General features: G+C 42.6%; 1 protein-coding gene across 2 annotated transcripts; it reads right to left on the bottom strand.

The window, feature by feature from the left end:
- Positions 1-30: 30 nt before the first annotated feature.
- On the bottom strand, positions 31-22,470 carry SPICE1 (spindle and centriole associated protein 1). Of its 2 annotated transcripts, XM_088658809.1 has the most exons (18): positions 22,040-22,470; positions 20,145-20,192; positions 19,427-19,573; positions 18,296-18,398; positions 17,182-17,303; positions 16,124-16,212; positions 15,109-15,242; positions 14,365-14,496; positions 11,611-11,876; positions 9,809-9,940; positions 9,046-9,169; positions 8,666-8,824; positions 6,807-7,001; positions 5,523-5,905; positions 4,500-4,692; positions 4,178-4,283; positions 2,724-2,811; positions 31-1,905 (listed from the first exon to the last, which is right to left on the bottom strand). In XM_088658809.1, the coding sequence occupies exons 1-18, from the start codon at positions 22,127-22,129 to the stop codon at positions 1,852-1,854; spliced, it is 2,565 nt and encodes an 854-aa protein (XP_088514935.1). In that variant the 5' UTR covers positions 22,130-22,470; the 3' UTR covers positions 31-1,851. The 2 variants fall into 2 exon arrangements, with proteins under 2 accessions (XP_088514935.1, XP_034953197.3); XM_035097306.3 differs by lacking the exon at positions 8,666-8,824 and having other exon boundaries at positions 22,040-22,318.
- Between the last annotated feature and the right edge of the window lie 1,033 nt (positions 22,471-23,503).

Here is a 23,503-nt window from a genome sequence, read left to right as displayed (position 1 = left end):
AAGAATTCTGTCTTTTATACATACGTACCATTTGTAAAATATAGTTTTTTATTGAATTTTAATCAGAGTAAATCTTCCAACAATTGAGAAAAAAGAATTATATATATATATATGTCTTCCTGCAACAAGGTAAGGTGTAACACATCTATCTCCACTACACATGTGAAAGTTATTAAGAGCTTCAGTTGCAGAAGATCTTCCAGAGAAGAAGCTTGTGCGCCTGAAATATGCTCACCTCCTTATTAATATACTTGAAGAATGGAAATCATGTTTCAATACAGTTGTTACTTTTAGCAGCCTGCTATGAAATCTGAGCATCTCTGACAGGATAATTCTTCAAGCTCAGCTATTAAATTATTGCGGGTCCTGATTGGAACTTCCGATGTTGCCCAACGGCAGATTTTTCCATTCACGAATGAACCTGTCAAACTTTCAGATTCACGTGCTTATTTTTTGTTTCAGGTTTGTTCAGCTACAGTTGTGCTGGCATACCTTCTCAGATCAGCTCTCTGAAATGATAGTAACATAAAGGCACCCCAAGCTGTTGGGAACCAAGGGACGAATACCTATTGATGGAAGGAGGACAGTACTCACATGGCCATTCCTTCCGTATATTCTGCTCCCAAAGATCAGGAGAGTCCCTTTTCTGCATCCCACCTAGGGTGGAAGGAGGTTTGAGTGGGATGAGAGAGGTCTCCTCAGTGGCTGCACCTAGATTAGAACACCTTGTTCCATGAAGTACAACTGGTCCCTTCCCCTCAGTGTCTTTTGTCAGTTGCTAAATACAGTACAGTTTTATTCTGACAGATTTTTGTTGTATTTGCACCAGAAGAGCAAAATATAAATGTAAAGTAACACAGTAAAATCCTATCCTTCAAAATAACTTTAATACATTTTCCCACTGCAGTAATGGAACAGACAAATACTACGCTTGTATTTCTTCTGCAGAGCCAGTAGTAACAGCACCACTTTTTTGGGGGGAAATTTAAGACACTGCATGGAACAGGAAATAGCTGCCTTCTGTGGTTTTGCAAAGGCGAATTCTTAATAGCGGCACATGGACTATAAGACTTAATGCCAGGATAAATTTGCCCGGCAAATGAAGACAGGTATGGGCACAGTAAACAATTAACTAGACCCCAAAAGTTATACATTCCAGTCCAGGGATTTGCTTTATGTGATATAAAGCCTATCACTATTGCAACCATTTAAAAAATGCTTAAGTTCCAGAAAGTATTTGCTCAGCAGCATTAACAGGATTAAAACATTACCTCAATGTTCTTATATTAACTGCATACATCAATTACAATTTCCTCTTTCATACAACACCAAATGTTTCAGATATGAGTATCAAAGAACAAGGGACAAATCCTGGAGCCACCCTGGTTTCCAATGGATGCTGAGGCCAGCAATGTGGAAACACAATAGCATGGAGGCAGCCGCACAGCAAGTTGTCTATGTGAGCAACTCCATCCTTGTGTGGTTCACGCCAAAGGAACGACACGAGCAGTTGTCCACACAATTCTGCTGCACATAGCTGCCTTTGCAACACTGTGCTTGTTTCAAGTGCCTACCGTACTCCGGACTGCACCCATGACACAAGTCCAAGAACATGTTCAACTGTAATATGGACGAGATGTACATAGCCACAGATGTGGAAAGACCTCAGCATAACCAGCAGGACTGACCTTGTCCATGGCCTGGCAGAAAAGGCTCTAGAACAGGGGCGGCCCCCAAACGTCCCAACTCCTGTCATGGCCAATGCAACATCTGGAGGTTCACGAGTTACCACCCCTGTTCTAGAACTTTATAATGGTTAAAACACACTTAAAACAACATCTGGGCTTGGGGCTAACCAATATGTGTTGACAAGGCAAACCAGCCATCTTCTCCTTGCTTTTTAGGCTACAGGAATGGAGAGAGAGAAAAAGTGAAGTGTTACATTCCTTGGAATTAACTAACACTGTCAGTTAGTTAATTCCTTACCCCCTCTTCAGTTCTCCCCTTCAAAAAAGTATTTTATTTCTGCAATCTTGGGGCTCTGTTTTGACTATCTTTTTCTATTATTGAGTATTATTTATTTATTTATAATTTTAACAAAGTAATAATACATAAATAAAAATGTGTACCCCATCCCCGAGATCATTCAATTGTAACTATCCAACCTCCCAAAATTTCAGCACCTCTTGCGATGGTTTGACCCCCTTCCCTTTTAACTGTACAAATTCTACAAATACCTTCCATAGCTCCTCAAAATAATTTCTCCTGCATATTCCCCATCTTGCCTTAATAGCACATCTTAATCTATCATTAATAGCTATATCTCCCACACCTCTTTATACCATTCTTCCATTTTATATTCTGCTTGCCCCTTCCACTTCCTAGCCATAATAACTCGTGCAGCTGTCAATAAACTTGTGAGCAAGTCCTTCCTAGCCTGCAAACCTTCCACCTCATTGTAAATTGATAACAATACTACCTCTGGACTTTCAGTCAGTTTTAACGCAGTGATTTATGTTTTCTCCTTAAACACCCTTTGCCAAAAAACCCTGTACATATTTATACCCCCACCACATGTGAACATAAGTTCTGGTTTCCTGGCATCTCCTCCAACATAACACCAAATATTCCTTGTTTATATGATTGTTTAGACTATCTAAGGCTTGACACTCACCCTGAACATTGCCAAAAGGTGGAAGTATGGCTGTCTAAAAATGACTTACCTTTATTCTATGACTGTCATAAGTCAACTGTACATTTCCCAGTGAGGTATTTAGTGGTAAGCACACCTGGCTAGACACATCTGCAGATCTGTAGGCATAAATAATAGAGAGCTAGGAAACACGAAGTGTATAGAATTACAGGTTCTGAGTGCACTGTCGTGTTTCTTAATTGCCTTGTATCTTTATATTATAAACATGTAGGCAGAGATGGTCTTCTCTTAAATTTAACTCTTATAGAGTGCGGGTGCTGCTAACAGGCACGGCCAAACTTGGCCCTCCAGATGTTTTGGGACTACAGCTCCCACCATCCTTAGCTAAAAGGACTAGTGGTCAGGGATGATGGGAATTGTAGTCCCAAAACATCTGGAGGGCCATGTTTGGCCATGTCAGTTATAATTATCATCATAACAACAACAACAACAACAACAACAACAACAACAACCAGGATGTAGATGATTTAGTCATTCAGTTTCAGAAACAATTTGATATAAGTGTCTGAATTGTAGGAGGGTCAGAAAGGGTTATGCCCTCCTTACTTTGGTGGCTGGTCCCTCAGGCACTTTTTATAGAAGGCTCCAGTGGGGCCCATGAATTGACTAAAATTAGGGAAAACAGAGGCTGGGTCATCCCCATAACTTTCCCTTTCTTTCTGTGTGTGTGTGTGTGTGTGTGTGTGCATGTTTTAACTAAGCCTGTGTATTACCTGCCTGCTGCTCTGTCACTCAGTAAAAAGGCATGCACGCTGATGGAATTGGATAGCTAAATCAAGTAAGACCTAAACAGGTAAGAAAGGAATGGAAATATACATTTATATTTAACCATCTGAGTCCATAGATGACTGCTAATGGAAACACATCAGACCTCTGATGTGCCTCAACAAGGCTCTAATGTACATTTGACTTTCCATTATATGTGTAACAGAATTAGGATGCAGATATTATTTGAGAGAAAAACCAGGTACAGTCGTACCTCGGTCAACTTCCAAAATATTTGGAAACCAAGGCGCGGCTTCCGATTGGCTGCAGGAACCCACATAGGCCATTCAGGTTCCAAAGAACATTCGCAAAGCAGAACACTCACTTCCAGGTTTGTGGCATTCAGGAGCCAAAATGTTTGACTCACAAGGCGTTTGACTTCTGAGGTACGACTGTATTTGCTTAGCAAGGCATTTCAAGTGAAGAAAGCTGTCTGCTAGACACCTTCTGTTTCTAGAGCCAAAATCTGTAACGATTCACTGGAAATCACAGCCACGTCTTCAGACTCTAAGTTAGCATGGGGTGGAGAACATCTGGCCTGTGGACCCAATTAGATCCAGGCTGCTGAGAATGGCCCACGAGTCAGTTTGGGGTAAACCTCACTTCATACAGAAGGGCAAAAGAGCTCAGGATCTAGCCTGCTGTCAAGATCCTGCTCCCCTTCCCTGCCTGTAAAAATAGAACAGCTAAGCAGCTGACCTCTTTGTACTGGTTCCACTGGCAGGAGAAGGACTATTTTCTTTAGAACTATCCAGAATTTCTGCAACTGGAACAGACACCTCAATTGTTCTTCTCTTTCTGTTTTCTAGAAAAGACAGTATCTGATTAGTGAATTATTAGGTGTTCAGGTGTTCTAGTAACGAGGAACCACATCAAGCAATTACTAAACAGAGAAACAGATAGAATGTTTTCAAAAAAAGAAAAAAGATTGTCAAGTGAAGACAGCTGCCATCATCAGAGTACACCAACCCATATTGCCAACACTGATGTAAGAAAAGCTTTTAAATAGTGAGTAACATACCAAGCAAATTTACAGGTGGTGATGGAATTGGTGAAACTGGCGGAGACACAGAGACAAATGTCGGTAATGTTTGCTGATTGGTCAGCTGCACCAGTTTGCTGCGTGCTTCTGCACTCTGGCGGTTCAGTTCAGCTATTCGTTCATCCAAGCTCCTTGGTAATTCTTTCAAGCTGCTTATGGCATCACCATGTCCCTAAACGAGTATTCAAGAGGGTAGTTAAAAGTCATTTTCATACTTTTCATTAAGATAAACTTTATTGATAAGAGCCATTCAATAGTGGCAGAACTGCCTTGAGGTGGTGGTGAGCTTTCCTTTGCAAGAGGTATTTAAGCAGAGGATGGATGGCGATCTGTTAGGGATGCTTGCAAACCCTGCATTCAAGACCCTGCGCTGAGCTGGGGGTTGGACCAGATGAGGTCCAACAGCCCATCCAGTCGTATGATTCTATAACTATTTAGGCTTCAGAAAACTTGGTAAAAGGTAAAAAGGTAAAGGACCTCTGGAAGGTAAGTCCAGTCAAAGGTAACTATGGGGTTCCGGTGCTCATCTTGCTTTCAGGCCGAGGGAGCCGGCGATAGTCCACAGCTTTCCAGGTCATGTGGCCAGTATGACGAAACCGCTTCTGGTGATGGAAACCAGAGCACACAGAAACACCGTTTACCTTCCTGCCACAGTGGTACCTATCTACTTGCACTGGCATGCTTTCGAACTGCTAAGTAGGCATGAGCTGGGACAGAGCAACGGGAGCTCACCCTATCACAGGGATTCGAACTGCCAACCTTCTGATTGGCAAGCCCAAGAGGCTCAGTGGCTACTCAGTACATGGGTCACCAATAAGATGCCCCACAGGCACACAAATGCCATGAACGGATGGTTGATGACTGTAATTCTTACAAAGTTGACAAGTGTGTGTATATGCGCATACACACCCATGCTTCCCTTTCCACAAGTCACAAAGCATAATCTCAAAGTATCAATGTTTATTGAGAATGTCACGATCCAACTCTCTCTTACATTCTTACCTGCCCCTCTAGCACTGATCCATTCTGCACCGAAAATGGCTGCTGCAAAATATCCCATGCCTCCTGAGGGCAATGCCTGAATTTGCTCAGCTGAGCTTTAAGGACAGTGTTCTGGAGTGTTAGCTCAGCTATTTGTCCCTGCAGATCATCAGTCTGGGTAAGCATCATGGTCACATCAGAATTAGGCCTCTCTGAAAAGCAGTCAGAGCTTTGGCTTGGCACTGCAGAGAAGGCGCTTACTAATGGCTGGCCATCTGACGGTACAGAACTCTGCAAAGGACCAGCACCTTTCTGGGTGAATGAACTGCCATCCTCTTCCACCGTCAGTGGCTTGTTCGACGGAGAGGACTTTTGCTCTCCTTCTGATTCTCTCCCAGTGGAATCTAGGGAAAGACAACACAGGAGACCAAATAAATCTGTATGACTATATTAAATCCTATTCCTAGACTAATAAAAAAATGGGAGTGAAAAGGCTTTGTTCCAAAGAGAGGCGAAGGCTGGTTATAATGCCAATTGGAGCGTCAGTTCTCATTTTTTAATTTAACACTCAAGGATGGATATCTGAATACAAAAGAAACATACCTGCTCCCAAGTCTAAATGAAGCAGTTCAAAATGTTCAAAGCAATCTAATGTCAATGCCATGGGCTTAGAGGCTTTTTAGACTTCAGGAGGTGCATTTATTTTATATTCAAGATCACAGATTATTACCTGGAAATGTTCACCTACAGAGTTGACCTTCAAGTGAGGTGAAACTCAAATGCTTGTGCCCTGCAATTTAAAAGCAATCTTGCCTAAATATCTGGTACTGTTTCATTAGATCTGTGCTGTGACGATTTTCTGACTGGGGAGAATATATATTAATATATATGGTATGATATTAATCACTTCTTCCACAACTCTGATGGCCCTTAGTTTTCTTCGAAGTAGATCCATCTTAAGCAATGGGGCTCCCAGGGGAAGCACTATCTTGTCCTCAAGGTGGCAAAATTTAACAAGATGCCTCCAACCAGCTGAGAAAAAGGAAAAGTACAAGGTGTCGCAACTGCTTGCTGGTTTAAAGCAAGGAGTGTCCTGCTATAAATTCAGATTGTGTTTCCTAGGCATGAGACCAAAGACCTGACATTGTATAACTGAACAATAGCCACAGTCACCAATGTTTTTAGGACTAGATACTACGCTAGATTAGAAGACATAAAAGGACTTGTCTACAATGTGACTGAGGGTGGGTTGATTACGGAAACAAAAGTCAGGAAGCTGTCATGCAGTCAAAATGACCCTCTTACCATTCTGAAGAAGAGGCAATGCCTGACTACTCTTCTGTTGTGGTGGAGATAACAAAACAGCTGGTTGGAATAAACAAGCTGGTAAAGTTGGGGTTGGATGCGTTTTATCCAAAGGATTTGGCAATGCTGGGGTTTTATTGAGAATATCAACTTGTGTATTTCTCTTTGGCCCAACGTAGTTTGAGAGGCATTTTTCTGACAACAGAATAAAGAGGACAATGTATTATATTAGAAACAACAATGCAGCAACTAATACATGCTACCCAAAATATTCCTGTCTAATACCTGCTGTGAGGCAAACTATACTTTGGGGGCACTCTTGGTAGCGGTAGCTGAATATTTGCTCCTGCCAAAAACTGCCCTCCCACAAAGGGGGTAGTCTTATCTCTAAAATCATGCTGACCACAGGGCGAGATATTTAGGAGAAATGTCCATAGCTCTTATCTCAAGAGAAGAGCCAGAGCTTATTTTGCTGGGAGGGGGGTTGCTTACCATAAGCTGCTGAACCCCTTTATCGTGGGTTACCAACACAGTACCCATGAACATACAAGTGCCTGCAGCCACCTTCCCCAGTGCTTGCAGCCTCCTCCAAAACTAAGCTTGAAATAAGCTAATTGCAGCAGGGGGACGATTTCAGAGAGGGCTACAGCTGGAGGAGAGGTACCTCTTCCCTCTTCAGCTGTGCACACATACACACCCATTCTGCAATTAGGTTTGAAAAAGTTCTTGTGTTGGCTACAATAGAAAGCTTATTTAAACCTTAATGACAACAGGGAGGGTAGTGATGGGGGACTGCAACTGGGGAGTACCATATTTCTCCCTACCGGTAGCTGGTGCTATTAGAAATCTTTATTCAAGCCTAATTGCAGCAAGGGCGTAAGTATTAACCATTACTTCCCCAGTTGCAACCCCAAAGAATAGGTCCTCTCCCATTGCAGTTAGGCTTTTAAAAGAAACCTTACATTAGGTCAAATAGAAGCTCCTTTCAAGTCTTATTGTGGTGGTTGGGGGTAGGAGTGCGTTTTTCCTGGATATTGCAGGTGGTCAATTCTTGCCTCCCTAGATGCACTCTTCAGAAAGATGAGCTCCCTCCCCCAGCCTCCCATATTTGGCTTGCAAAAACAACGTTTTTTTCAAATATAACTGCTGGCAGGGGAGGGTCCTGTTTGTGGTTGCCATGAGTGCATGTGGTTGTAGTTATATAGTGTGTACATGCTGCCCCAACCATTTTTCTGGCTTACAAATGTGCCCATAAGCTCAAAAAGATTGGCAACTCCTGTTTTAGATGCTCAAAATGATAATCCAGTACAATGTAAGTAAATTAAGGATAAAAGAGAAAACATGTCATTGTTATGAAAATGTATTAACTAAGATAAGGTTTAATGGAATTTTGAGAAAGACCCCATAGAGTCGCACATGCAGGGTTTGGTTCATCACCCTCATCCTACATCCCTCAATGGGCAACCACTAGCCTAGTTTCTCATAGCTGCAGAGATAACTACTGCTCCTCTGATATTTTGTGAGAAAACAACCAAACCACATTCTAAGCAATAGGAAATTACAGAACCCTTTAGACAGAGGAAAACCTGAAACACTTAAATGCAACAGTTAATCAAATCTAACAGTGAAGTTTAGGGCCAACTAAATGTTATGTTAACTATGCTTTTAAAAAATGTGCTTGGTGCTTTTCATTTTAAAGGAAAAATGGACAGTGACTGCCATTTCCCCCAGAATTGCTGTTGACTTCAAGTATCACCTTCAGAGACCAACTGGAAGGATTTCAGTGGGAAAGCAGTGCAGTGTTGGAATGGGGACCTTAACAGCTATTTCCTCTTCCATGTTTGATAGTACAGTCAAACCTTGGTTCGTGAATGGCTTAGTTGATGAACAAATCGGCTCCCGAATGCCAAAAACCTGGAAGTGTTCTGGTTTTCGAACATTTTTCAGAAGCTGAACATCTGACACAGCTTCCGCTTGAGGTCTTGGTTTTTGAACACTTTTGGGAGTCGAAGGGACTTCTGGAACGGATTAAGTTTGAGAATCAAGGTTCCACTGTATTGGGCAAATGCCTTAAAAACCACAATTAACACAATGTGTAGGTATCTACACATTCAGAACCAGTCACCACCAGAATAAATCAGACAGCTATCATGCAGCAGTCCAGCTGTAGTTAAAACTCTAAGTTTTGAATCTGTCGTGTCACTCCGATTATTGAGGTTTCCCTGGTGAAGACTTTTACCTTGAGCTGCCTCTGGACTCCTGACTGAAAGTTCTCCAGAATCTGTAATGGGAAGCCCTTTAAATGCACGTGTGAGTGAAATCAGTTGTTCCTCTGTTACCACCGTGTAGTGCTGAAACTTATTCTAGAAGACAAAAAGGGAGCAAGAAATGCACCAAAATCACCATTCTGCTTCACTTGCAACAGGCAAACATGAAGCATAATGGGTTATTTCCAAGCATTTGCCCTCACCCCTGGTAGTTCCATTAGCACATATTTGCTCTCTACTGTACTAATCATAGCTGTCAAGTTCTCCCTTTTTTAAAGGGAAATTCCCTTATGCTGAATAGGCTTCCTCGTGAGAAAAGGGTAAACCTGACAGCTACGGTACTAATGCAATAGATATATAACATAAATAATAACTGAGTGCTATTAAAGTGTTTATCACATGAATTCTGAAGTTGGAACCAAAAGGTCAGATATGCCCTCACAACGGAAGCAACAATACTAGGTGAGAACAAGGAGAACACAGCAAATGTGTCATGGGGATACAGACTTGAATCCCCATAGAGATAAGATGACAAGGGATACAAGTCCATCTCTTGCTCAGAAAACCATGGTGAAAGTTAAGCTACTAAGATTTAGCCCCTTGCTGCTCTGCCAATGCATTCAAAGTATTGTGTCTGGAAATACATCACATCACCAAGCGAAGGGAATATATGCTGGCATTAAATTCCGATTGCATGCCTAGGTTACATAGCTTAACAGTGATTCTGGGTAGTACCTGCATAGCAATATTTTCTTCTCTCGCCAGGAGGACTTCAGCAGTTAGAGCATCAATGAGGGCCCTATGTTCACTTAGCTCTCCTTCAAGTTGCTGCCTGTTCAGCTTTTCTTGACGTAGCCTTGTCTCAGTCTTTTGGGGACAGGGAAAGAGGGAGAGGGAGGAATCAGACACCATAAAGTGACAGCTGAAGTATTCGTTGTGAAAGCATGAGTTATCAAGGTTCAGCAGCATTTGAATGAAGGTCAGACTTCAAAGTGAAAGGCGAAGCTTTCCCTCCTGCACCTTCGAAGCCGAAGCCAAAATACTAGGGCATAAAGGGTGGGGGTGGGGAGTAGGAAAAGGATGTACAGTATGTTACACCAGCTGAATGTTCAATGCAGCTTCTCCTTGCAGGACATAGATCAGAAACTGATCTTATTACCAGCTTTAATTATAAGGCAGAGGTTGTATTGGTGTTGTTTGCTTTGCCTTTGCGGCATTAACCAGGATTAAATACAGCGGGTGGTATTCAACTATGGTAAGTCCTACTGAGGGTAGACCAATTAAAATCAATGAACCTAAATTAATCATACAATTAATCATACATATGGGTGTAATCTGAGTGGCATTGAATAACATCCTCTGTACAGAGACACCCTCAATTTTCCCCAACTATGCTTGCGGATTATCAGAATGAGGGCCTCTATGTCATCAGTAATGAAGTTTGGCTCATCCTAAATATACTTTCATCCCAGGTAAATTGATGGAATGCAGGGATCATGGTGTGCCTTTTCCTCCCTCCCACTCAAAGAATAAATGTTTTCAAATAATAATAAATTCAGGTATAATCCCCATATGCTTTTTTGCAACAAGAAAAACAATGCAGCAGTACAACACTAGCAATTTAAACATAAAGTCTGACCTACTAAATCCAACCTAACACCCATAAAACAATTATAATTATTAAATGTATTAAAAGGCAGCAATTGTACCTGGCAAAGCACAGCACACCGCAGTAACTGGTGAGTCTCCTTTGAAGAGCATACCATAACACGGTGGCCACAGTTCAAATATTCCTTGAGTTAACAAAGTGAGGTGTCATTCCATAATATATGGGCCTAGAGAAAAAGGAATGATGGATGGTGTTCCCCAAGATGGACAGCTGGGCCTAAACCTTTGAGGGGCGTAAAACCAGCAACTGGCACCTTGAACTGGAATTTTGGAAACGCTACTATAAATACGCAAATGGAACTTGCCACAAAATTATGCAATGTAACTTTCCATATGGCAACATGTTATTTTAAAGGATTTAATCCAGGCAGTCAAGTCATGATAGTTCAACCCCACTAGTACCTATTTTCCAATTAACACTCAATATTACTTTGCTAGTGACCATACTCAATTCTAACAGGGGTCTTAAGTTTATGGTTTTTAAAGGTTTTAGCTCGCCACTCCCTCTCGTTTCTCAGTGGCCCTGCTTTGGCATCCACCACATGAGTTCACTATTAGAGGGAGAGGTATACGAGAGTTCGTGTGGTTTATATATATATATATATATATATATATATATATATATATATATATATATATATATATATATAAGTTTACATTTGTTCATCAATCATCTGACTATATATTCAAAATAGCTGTTCTGAGGCTGGTGCAATAGAATGGACATAAATCCAAACCAAATACTACTTTCTTTGAAATCAATGGGAAACAACCTAAAACAAACAGCACCAAAATACTGAAAAAGCACAGTCAACATTGCTCAAAATATTACAGTGGCTACAAGCAGCAGTTTGCAGTATCTTCCCCACCTCCTTCAAATAGCGCAGCACCCGACATAGAGCGTTCACTAGCGAGCGGGTAAATCCAGAGAGACCTTGGCTGCTGTGGACTTGCTGGACTTCATGGCCCATCCATCTCTCATATTCTTCCATTTCATTCTCCATATCGTGCACCATTTGGTTCAAGACCTCTAGGCTGGATTTGTTGCCAATGGGGAGGTCAAGGGAAGCTGCAGCAATGCTCAAGTTACTCCTCTTCTGTGCTTCTGGGGTCTGTACACTTTGCTTCTTCTTCACTGAGAAGATAAGGAAGCATGTTGTCCATAGCAATGCAGAAGTTAGCACTTAAACAGAGTGCTCTGACACAAATGAAAGCGAGGGTGGGGGGCTTTAGCTGAAGGGAATTAAGGTGCTTACAAAGGTTCCCACCACTTTGCTAAAGTTTGATGAAGGTTTAGAAATTTTAAATCCTTGCACAACAACTCAAGCTTTAGACAGCAATTATATGCATGTTCATATGTATATGTCTTGAGACCTTACCTGCCGATGGACTGTCTCGTCAGAGTGGTGCATGCTCTAGTTATCTCCCGATTGGACTACAGCAATGTGTTCTATGTGAAGCTACCATTGAAGGTGACCCGGAAACTACAACTAATCCAGAACGTGGCAGCTAGATTGGGCACTGGGAGTGGCTGCTGACACCATATAACATCGGTCCTGAAAGACCTACATTGGCTCCCAGTACGTTTCCAAGCACAATTCAAAGTGTTGGTGCTGACCTTTAAAGCCCTAAACGGCCTCGGTCCAGTAGACCTGAAGGAGCGTCTCCACCCCCATAGTTCAGCCCAGACACTGAGGTTCAGCTCCAAGGGCCTTCTGGCGATTCCTCACTGCGAGAAGTGAAGCTACAGGAAACCAGGCAGAGGGCCTTCTCGATGGTGGCGCCCGCCCTGTGGAACGCCCTCCCATCAGAAGTCAAGGAAATAAGCAACTATCTGACTTTTAGAAGACATCTGAAGGCAGCCCTGTTTTGGAAAGTTTTTAATGTTTGATGTTTTATTTATTATTATTATTATTATTATTATTATTATTATTATTATTATTATTATTTCCAATGTCTGGTTCACACACAGTGTATATCCCACACATTCTAAATTAAAGGAAGCTCCAAGAACAAATCTGCTCAGAAAAGATTTTCAAGGGTATACTAATTACAAAATAGTAAGAGCCAGACCAACAAGGTGATCCAATTGTGAATGCTAAACTATTACCTTACTGCAGATACCTGCAAAACAGCACAAAATAAAACTTATATAGTTAGGCCATGGATTGGGGAGCATTGTGGGGTGGGGGGATGTGAAGGAGAAAAAATAATTTTGGGTAATATGCTGGAATGTATGCAGCACTTATTTTCTTATTGAATCTAAACTCTTTCTTTTACTGCTTTTGTAATTCTATCTGGCATATTTATGAAATTCACAGAACAGTATTATACATAAACTAGATTAAACTCCAAACTAGATTAAAGAGCAATAGAAGGCTAGCAGCAATTCACAAGAAATGAGGGACTTGTTGGCTCCTTTCCTGGAGATAGCAGCACTCTCTAGGTCAGGGGTTCCCAACAAAATTTTCTCGAGGACCCCTCATCGAGCCGCTATTGTGACAAGGACCCCCATTAATTCCTAATCCTAAAATTAAAAAGTGGTTTTATTTATTTTTCAGTTGTTTTCCTCTTTTCTTTATCCTTCTTGGGGGGGCGTTGGTGTGGTGGCGGCTGTGGTGGCGGCGGTGTGATGGCCGTCTGGGGGTCGGGGGGTTTCCCTCTGGAGGGGGGGAGGTTTCTACCCTTTCACCTGGGTTGAGGATGGTGGTGGGGCCCTCTCTTCCCTGTCGTCCCCTCTTCTTTTCTCCTCCTCTGGGGGTGGCTGTATTTGCGGTGGTAGCAGCGCCAGTGCCAGCAGGTTCGGTGCGGCCTTTGTTCTTCGGGTCCCCATGAGGCTCCCCGTGTGGCGCGCAGGAGCTGCGGGATCGGGGGCCTTCGCTTGGGGGGGGGCTCCTTCCCCCTCTTGGGCAGCTAGGGGTGATGGCGACTGCAGTCGCGAGGCAGGCCCCCCAGGATCATTGCGCGGTGGGAGGTCTCGGGCCACGGAGCTCCGCTCGGCCGTCGGCCGGGCGCCCTCGGCTTTGGCCCGGCGGGCCTGCGGGGGGCCTCAGCGGCTCCTCGCTTGCTCCGCTGGACGTTTCTGACGCCCACGCGATCGCCGCGGGGTCCGCGGCCTGGAAAGCGGTTTCGGGCCTCTAGGCCCAGGGGTTCCGCCGAGTCTCCGGCCAGGCGCACTCTGCCTCGGTCCGGTGGGGTCGCCGGGGGCCTTCAGCGGCTCCCCGGTTGATCCACCGGGGTCGCTTGGCGCCCGCGCACCGCCGGCGGCAGTTCCGCCGGGCCAGAGGCTTGGCATCTAATAGCATCTTGAGGACCCCTCTGGCATAGCTCGCGGACCCCTGGGGGTCCCCGGACCACCTGTTGGGAACCACTGCTCTAGGTGTAAAAACACATCTTGGATACGAGTGCTATATACATACACATTATACATAGGAATTATTATTTTCCAAGGGTGCAGATTGTTTCACATAATCTTCACACTGCATATATTTAGTAAACTCTCATTTTAAAAAGGTTAATTCAGTGCTTCCAAAAGACAAATTGTTCCACAGATGGGCACAAGGGAGGCTGCAACCGAACAGAGACTGAGAAATATATGCGAGAAAAGGTACACTAAGACATACCTTTTGTGGTTTGCTTTTGCTTCCTTACATTGGCATTCAGTACTTGCTGCACAATGTATGTGGCATCCGGAGTCTGCTCTTCATACCGAAGTTTTGAGTGGACTTTCTTGACTACATTAGTAGCATTAAGGGCTAAATGAATTTAAAATAGCATGCAGACAGTGTTTTAATTAGTCTAAAATAATCTAAAACATACCTTCCCCTACAGAAGGGTTGGGGAACCTTTTTCAGTCTGAGGGCTGCATTTACTCATGGGGAAATTTCCGGGGACTGTATGCCAGTGACGGATGAGGCCAGGGGCAAAAGTGAGCAGAGAAATGAATGGGACTTTTACCTTTGTACACTAGGCTACGTTCCATCTATGCAAAGTGCTTTCTATGCACCAACACCTCCTTCATTCCTCCATCCAGCCAAGACTCTTGGCTACATTTCAGCCAGGATAAGGAGGGCATGGAACAAGGCCAGTGTTGGCTGTGGCCTGAGGGTCAGGCAGAGAGATCTAGAGGCCACATCTGGCTGCTGAGCTTGCAATTCTCCATCCATGCCCTACAGCAAGGTGGGGAACTTGTGATCCTCCAGATATTGCTGAACTACAGTTCCCATCATCCGTGGCCATGCTGGCTGGGGCTAAGAGGAGATGATGGTGTGTGATGTCTGGAGGGCCGCAGGTTCCCCATGCTTCCTTACAGCATCTACCGTTTCATTTCTGACTGGTTTGTTGTTTAAAAAGAGAGTAAAATGAACCTGTGGATCCCAATGGCTGAACATTTGTTGTTGGGGTTGAAAGCACATATACTTCCTGTGATGATACTTGTTGCTTAGAAACCTCTTGCTGGCCACCGGCCACAGAGTTTCCGTCTTTCAGAAGGTGAAGCATCCTAAGTGAAGAGCAGAGGTGCAGAACAACTTTAGGAAGATTACAATTCTATCGCCATGCCCATAACAGAAACATTATTTTAGCCACTATGGACTGGTATCCTACGCTGTCCTTAGTTTACAGCATCATTCCTACCTTAGAGCTAGATAGCTAACAGTGCCGCATACTATACTGTACTTATTTTGACAAAGTGTATTTTGGTAAATATCAGCTATGGTGGGAAAAAAATGATTGTAATAAATCCAGCACTAGCCCTTTCTGCAGTGATTCCAGAAGCCATACAAGAGCTCTTTTATAAAGAGTTGATTATATTTTTGCTAGCAGCACCATGAATAGAAATAGCCCAGCACTGCCTTCACTCATCACCATTTACAATTTAACGCTGGCAGGCAAAATGTGGTTTATTGTGGTAGCTGGGAAGCAAAGTAGAGTCCTCAAAGGAGCTCCAAGTCATGATAACTTCATAGCAATATGGAGGCCTTTCACAACATTTTTAACTAGACAAGATGCTAATATAATATTGTCTAAGTTTAAGAAGACATTTTGGAAATATTTATTGCCACACTGTGTCTTAGCTTAACCTTCATTGTTACATGCCTGTGTCTGGATATTTAAATTATATCTCCCAGTGATGTTACAAATATGTAAAGGATATGTACTATATCTTGTTCTGGTTTATTGTGATATTGTTTTTAATATAAATTTTAAAAGGAAAAAGTTTGGTTTTATTTAAGCATTATAGCAACATTTAGAAGATCATATACATGAGAGATAATAGCAGAGCTGAACAGCTGGATTAGCAGATCATGTATCAAGCAATAAACTATTTGTGCTTATGCAGGGTATACAAAACTATGAAGGTAGACAGAGATACACACTTACCTCTCTGTATCAGTGTCAGATCTGAAGCTCAAATACGTATCATTCTCACTGTTTGTCTTGCACATCAAATAATTTTCTTCATTGAGAGCCTTTCAGGAGACAGATATAACATCTCAAACATTTGCATGGGAGAAATTTAAACTGACATATTTCATAGGCTGACAAAAAACAACGAGCTAATAGCCAGAAATCACAACTGCTGCAAGCCCAGCTAGAGAAAACACAGAGTTTTGTGTCCCAAGAAATTTAATTTCACACCAACAGAGGACAGAAAGACAATTCCCAATTGCCCAGAATTGGAAAAGGAAAACTTACTGTAATGCTACAGCATTTTTAAACAACTAGTGCAAACACACTATTGCTTTCAATCTATGTTGCCTTGATTTCATTAAAGTCAAAACTGAAGTGTTCAGGTTTCAATAAACATTATTTGTACCCACTACTGTCAGTAAGTAACTTGCTAAAATAAAACAAGTACAAACGTTTTTTCTGCATTCAATTTTGTATTTGCAGCACAACCCTATGCATGTCTACTCAGAAGTAAATCCCACTAAATTCAATGGTACTTAATCCCACATAAATATGCAAAGGATTGCAGTCTTAAGAGTTATTTCAAGTGCCTCTTCTGTTATGTCTTAAGAGTCACTGCTGCAACTATGGATCTGCGACAGGGCCGTCTTAAGTGGGTCGGGCGCCATGGTGTGCGGATCGCTCCAGCGCCCCCGCCCCGTTTCTTCCCGCGGCTGGTGGGCGGGCGCAACGCGGTTTCCGCACGGCTTCGCCGTGCAGCGCCCCCCTGCCAACCCGGCGCCCCGCGCCACCCAGCCTACCCCTAGAGCCGGCCCTGATCTGTGAAAGTTTACACCAGACTTATCCTCAACAATTCAACTGCAGACATCTTCTCTTAACTAGCATGTGCTTGCCATTTCATTTCACACCACAGAATGACTAACACTGGTATAATTGGAAAAGGCATGTCTATGTATCAAATGCAAAAGACACATTCCTTGGTCTATTCTATTTATTTAGTGACAAAGTTTACATGGAAAATACACCACCTGTGGATCCATGACAGAATCACTAAGAAGAGAGAGCTGTGTGGGGGGATCACATTTTTGTACGATGGGACCTTGAGAGGATTCTACATCATAATCAGGAGCCACAGTCACATTTGGGAAACCTAGAGGGTAGAAAAGAAATAAAGACTTCCATTCATTAGGCCCAAGATTAGATGTTGAGCCTACCGCATAAACGTTGCAATCCTTTGTTGCCTTCCATGGAGACACTATCTTATATTTCTACAAATTCTAGATACCGTTAGTTTGTTGTAGAAAAACAATAGAACATTGTGTGGCACCATAAGCTCTTGAACACTAAAGTTTTTATTGCACAATACACTTCTGTGGGCCAGAAAGAGAGAGAAGGGTATTTTATCCACTTACTCCACAATATATGTCTCACTTTATAAACCTGTACCCTTTCCTCATAGGAAATGTGATACAGCTCATAGTTTGCCAACTGAGTAACAAATGCAGAGGAAAGGACTGTATGTGGTGGAATTTATCAGGCCAAATAAATATTGGCTACACATTTCCATTACTTGCACTTAAGTGCTGGAATGGACGTGTATATGCTGCTGTAGGTGAAACATCTGTAGATGCAAAGGGAGAAAATATGGTTTCCACACTGGCAATTTACACTGTGTAACTCTCTGGAGCACTAGTCAAGACCCAGCTATCACTCTCTTAGAAAACCAACAGAATTCAATTTAAATAAGATGACTTGCTTATACAGGCAAGCCCCGATTTGCGCGGGGCTTGGTTTCCGGATCATCAAGCACTTCTGTAAAATTGTGTGTAATTGAAAAAGCCTGCAAACACCCCAGTCAGCCCCGACCCACCCTTTTAGCGACATATTTTATGACATTTCCAGGTTACTTCTGGGGTTGGCACAATGCACATATAGATGTGAACACCCGTAAATGGGGGGGGGGGGTTGCCTGTATGCTACAAGGAAAATTTGGAGGCATGGTTGTGGCTGTCGTCAAAGAACACATTTCTATGTTATTATCACACTAGGAAACATGAAGCTATCATTTCCAGTAAACAGCTTTCATTTTGGGTTTCCTTGGGTCTGCTAAACAAAACTATATCTCACTCATTAAAACTTCACCTAAATGCCTGCGAGGGGCATCTCCAAATAGATCCTTCACCACAGCCATGGCCTGATCAGATCTCTCCAGGACTTCCTGTAACTGGTACTGATCAGAAAGAATCTAAAAAAATGAAAGGACAGAACACACACATTTTATACATCATACTTCTCTTTCCTTTCCCATGCCCTACCCACTCTTCAAAACAGGTTACATGCCACTATTAATCATATAAATTATTAATACGGCTGCCTATATCATCCATGAAATGCTACCTTTTATTAGGACCAATAGATGGGCATGATTAATTCAATAAGTAACACATTTAAAAATACATCTACATGTGGCAAATATTATTTGAAATTCCTTATTTTGAGGCATGACCAAGGCAGGCTATGGCAGTCACTCTTTAGCACTCATCTTAGGCTTATTTGTACAGCATTGTCTAAAATACTAAATGCTTCTTTGAAAGTGATGATATTTTATGACCGCCTTAATGAAGACATTATAGCTAACAAAATGATAACAGAAATATATAACTTGTCCATAAGATCTTCTGAGGGCTGGGAAGTAGCCAATGTAGCACCAATTTTTAAAAAGGGATCCAGGTTTTGTTTAATCTATACTGTTCTGTTTTTGCCTGAAACTATTTTACTTGCTTTACTTGGTTTTATAAAGGTATAATTGTATTGTTGTAACCTGCTCTGAGATCTTATGAACAAACAAACAAACAAATTCACTGGGCTGGTGGAAAAATTATGGATCATTCCATCCCCTTTCTACAAGGACACCTGGTAGAAGGCTTTAAAAAACCCAGCAACCTGGTCGCAGAGGATGTGGCTTCCGACTCCCTTTTAACCAGCATAAACATACTTTTGTGATCTTATTCACTTTACAAGGTTGAAGCACACTATGAGGCTGAGTGTGCCCTCTCCAGATTAGAGAACTCCAGGCACATAATGAATGGCTAGTTCACCAGGAAGCCTTGCACAGCAGCAAACATGAAAAGTAAGCTGGATCTCAAGTAGTTGGGATGAAAGAACTCTGCATGCCACCATGCAGATAGCTCTCTTCCCCCGCCCCTAGTTGAACCACAGCTGATGACTAGCTTACTATATAAGCCACAAGGAAACTCTACAACCATTTCTTACCTCTCTCATCAAGGCCAGTTTCTTTTTTTCCAGAGATTCTGGAACTCTTGGTCTCTGCTTCTTCCATTTGCTCTTCAGTGCTTTTTCTTGCAGTTCAAAGTGTACAATGCCTTTGTTCTTTGACTTGTGCATCTCATGGCGTCGTACCTGGAAAGGAAGAGATTTTCCTTAAACCAAAGCCAAGGAACAAATGAAGGAGATGATAGTGACCGTACAAAACAACTAGAAGGCTTTCTATCTTTACACTTCTATACACTGGGCAAAACTAGACATCAGTTACAAAAGCACAAGCTAAACACTTGGGGATGGTTCACCTAATACAAGCTTTCCAATGGACTGTGAGCGTGTCAGAGAGAGAGAGAAGAACAAGCAACAGAGAAACATGGAAGGGATGGGTAAGGGATGGCCAATGGAGTAGCCCTAAAATGTAGTGGAGACCTACACTATCAGCAGCAGAAGGGAGCATATAGGGATACAGGATGCTAACTGCACACAGCCTTTGCACTTCCATCATTACAGTTTGTAACCCCTCTCCATAGTCAATTTTCTCTTCATCCAAAATCCAGCACTGGACCCCAGCCTCCACATTATACATGACTGCGACACATCCTGAATTAAAAAGAGCAAGTCTGTGGTTTACATGTCTAATTTTATGTCTTAAGACAACCCTCCCTAAGTGCCTCCCTAGTATGTCAAGAAAGACAAATTTCCAGCTTACGAGATCTTCAGGAGTTGCACGATGCACGGTGAGATCATGAACAGTGTTCTGCAACAAAGCATACCAAATGTAAGGTTAGAACATGAAACCAAGTACATCAAATTAATAACATATGTTCACCAAGTTATTCTATCTACAGATAGGTCAGTTATAATCATCCCACCCCATTTTAGCACACTCAAGAACCTAGAGGGCAGGGCTATACAATACATAGCTGCCAAGTTTTCCCTTTTCTCACGAGGAAGCCTATTCAGCATAAGGGAAAATCCCTTTAAAAAAGGGATAACTTGGCAGCTATGATACAATACAGTGGAATGAGCACAGCGGCCTCCTCAGTTGAGGAAAGTCTTATAATCATAAGAGTTGGAAGGGACCATGAGGGTCATCTAATCCAAGCCCCTGCAATGCAGAAATCTTTTGCCAAGCGAGTAAGCTACTGACAAGAAGAACTGCACTACTGAAAGAAGAAGAAAACTGAGTATGGCACTACTGCAATATTATGCCTGTGCACATACACCAAAGGAAATAATAGCTCAATATTTCCAAGTAAACATTTTTAAAAATGGTTTTATAAAGTTCCAGAATTAATTCCTCCATTCCTCCATAGAGGAGGGAGGCTAACAAAAAAACCATGAAGTAGTGTACCACCTGAGATCTTCCACACCTCGCAAATCTCTCCGTATCCCTTTGGGGCAGCAATTCCTGCATGACCACAAAGGAGGCTTCCACAAACAGCAGCTTTTACACCGCTAATACCTTCTCCCCCCCCTCCTGCCCCCCGTGGTTCCCAATGTGGTTCCCATGGGGGGGGCAATCTGATTTTTAAGGGGAGCCATTCGAGAATGAGTTACACCAAGTTAATGGCCTTTTAGACTTCCTTCACATGAATAGTTCACTTTTTGAATAATAAGAATTATATATCACTTGGGGTGGGTGCATCAGGAATTTAGAGATACTTAGGCGGGTCAAAAAGAGTTTGGGAAGCATTGCGCTCCCCCCCTCTCTATATATATCCAGCCTGAATAGAAGTGTTGGTAAAGTCAAAAGCTTACACACTAAATTTTATTGGGTTTGGTTTCTTTCAGGTTTTGATTCCAAACCCGCTGGGCAAAACCCACCTTCTTCTCCAACTCAGAAGAATCTTTATTTGCAACAGCCACTAGCAATAAAATAAAATATACTGAAGATAGAGGTAAAAACTTAACTATAGAAAATACATTTTTGGGGTTTACATCAATAATCAAATAATAGATATTATTCTAATTGCCCCCACTAAAAACCTTGCAGTTTTTACTGTCACCTGATCATCTTGATTTGCTAAAAGAAAGGACACAGTAGCAATGGTTGAGCGACCTGGCATGGACAGTAATAGAGGGGTAATAACCTCACTCCTCAAATCTTTATAAAGAGTGCAGGCCAGAAGCACATGAGCCACTGACTCAATACTGCCATCTCCACATGGACATAACCGTTTTTTCCAGAGGATTTTTTTTTTGAAATCGACTCTCAAGCACAGCCGAAGGCGGTATATTCAAACTTGCGAAAGTGAAAGCACTAGGTGGAAAGTAATCATACCACGGACAAAATTTCCTTATTGTGGCCAGATTATTCTGTTGCTCGATGTCATACAGGCGCTGTCTAATTAAATTATTTGCTTTGCTGAAGCCCAGTGTTAACAACTGTTGTGGTGATAAACTAGAAAAGTAAAGCTTTTGGTTGACTCTTCTTTTTTAAAAAAACAAATGGAATCTGTCATAAAGCATTTATAAAGCGTGAATGCTTTTACAAATCAGATCTACGACTCTTGCGACTAAAAAGGAAAATGGTTACTGTTGTTATTATTATTATTCCGCGTGTTTTTCACAGCTTCGCTTTCCCCACCCGTTCGTACTCACGTCCCATTCCTGCTTCTTCCTCCTCGCCTTCTTGGGAGGCTTCCTTTTGGCTCCGGATGCCGGCAAGCGACTCGCCCTCAGCAGGGACATAATAATAACTGCAGCCCCCAAGTAATAACCGCGGCACCCGAAGCAGCGGTAAAGCGGCGATGGCTTGACAGGTGTGGGGCTCCGAGCAAGGCGCTCTAAAAGCTCCGCTTCCGTTGCGGGGCGACGGAGAAAGAACCGTCGGCCGCTTCGCACAAATTTATGCGGGTCGCGTCGAGGAGAGCAGGCCTCGCGCCGGTTGCCACGGCAACCCCCGCCCGGCTCTCGCTGGAAGGCGGCGCTGTGGAGACCGTTTTCGGCCGTGAAACGAAGGCGAGGACGGACTTCTTTCCTTAAAGAGAGAGCCCTGAAAGTTTGCAACACACCCGACAACTGCAGTGCATCCCGCTGTAAGGAATCACGCTCTAACCGCTCCCCCCGCCTGCCCAAAATAGGCGAATGAAATATTATTATTATTATTATTATTATTATTATTATTATTATTATTATTATTATTATTATTACCCCGCCTTTTTTCCTGCCAGGGCCTCAAGGCGGCTTACAGATAAAAATAAGAACAGCTAAAGCAGTGGTTCTCATATGGTGTGGCCTGCCCCTACTGATGTGGCAGAAGAGGATGGCAAGTGTGGGGAGGCGATTCAAGGACTGTCAACGGTTTAAACATTATAGTATAGTATAGTACTTCTTCTTCTTCTTCTTTGGCGATCACTTGTAGCCGAGTACGATTGTCTTCCATAAACACAATTTTAACAATGGATCTGTAAGTGACTGTGGAGGCCAATTCTGGATCCTCAGGTCCTTCCACAGTGGGGGCATTGGTTACCAGGCGGGAATTGATCACGGTGTGCATTTGCCAAGCATGCCTTCCTCTTAGCACGTTTCTCCCTTGCGTCCTGAGATTGAGTTTCTTCAAAGCCCATGACACCTTTGGTTGTAGCTCCTTGCAGGATCTGGATACGACGTCAAAAAAGTGCTAGCGCTTTGATTAAGCTACAAAGGCGAGGAATGAGATCGGCTTTACCATCTATATACATCTCAAATCTTCACACACTTGACAATAATCTGCACCTTATTAATCAAGAAAACTCAAGGAAACTCCAATATACTAAAGAGGAGGGTTCGAGGAAAGGAGACAGAAATTTTTACAACCAAGCTAGGAGCGCACTGACGAAGGAGATTATAGTGGCAAAACGAACCTATGATTCGGACTCAATTCTCAAACATGTCTAGGCTACTCTTTGGAAGAATTTACAGAACATTTCTGAATATAAGAGAACATATTCTTTTCCTGAATATAAGAGAACATATTCTTCTGCTCCGGAGAGTCAAAAAGTGGCAAACGACCTGAATCAGTTTTATAGCAAAGTCAAGCATTATCAACTAGAGCAATTCACTTGGCGCCAGAGGCACCAACAA

This window comes from Zootoca vivipara, chromosome 15, assembly GCF_965207765.1.
Source record: "Zootoca vivipara chromosome 15, rZooViv2.hap1.1, whole genome shotgun sequence".
In the NCBI taxonomy this organism is placed as follows: Eukaryota; Metazoa; Chordata; class Lepidosauria; order Squamata; family Lacertidae; genus Zootoca; species Zootoca vivipara.
This window is presented reverse-complemented; position numbering and strand designations above follow the sequence as displayed.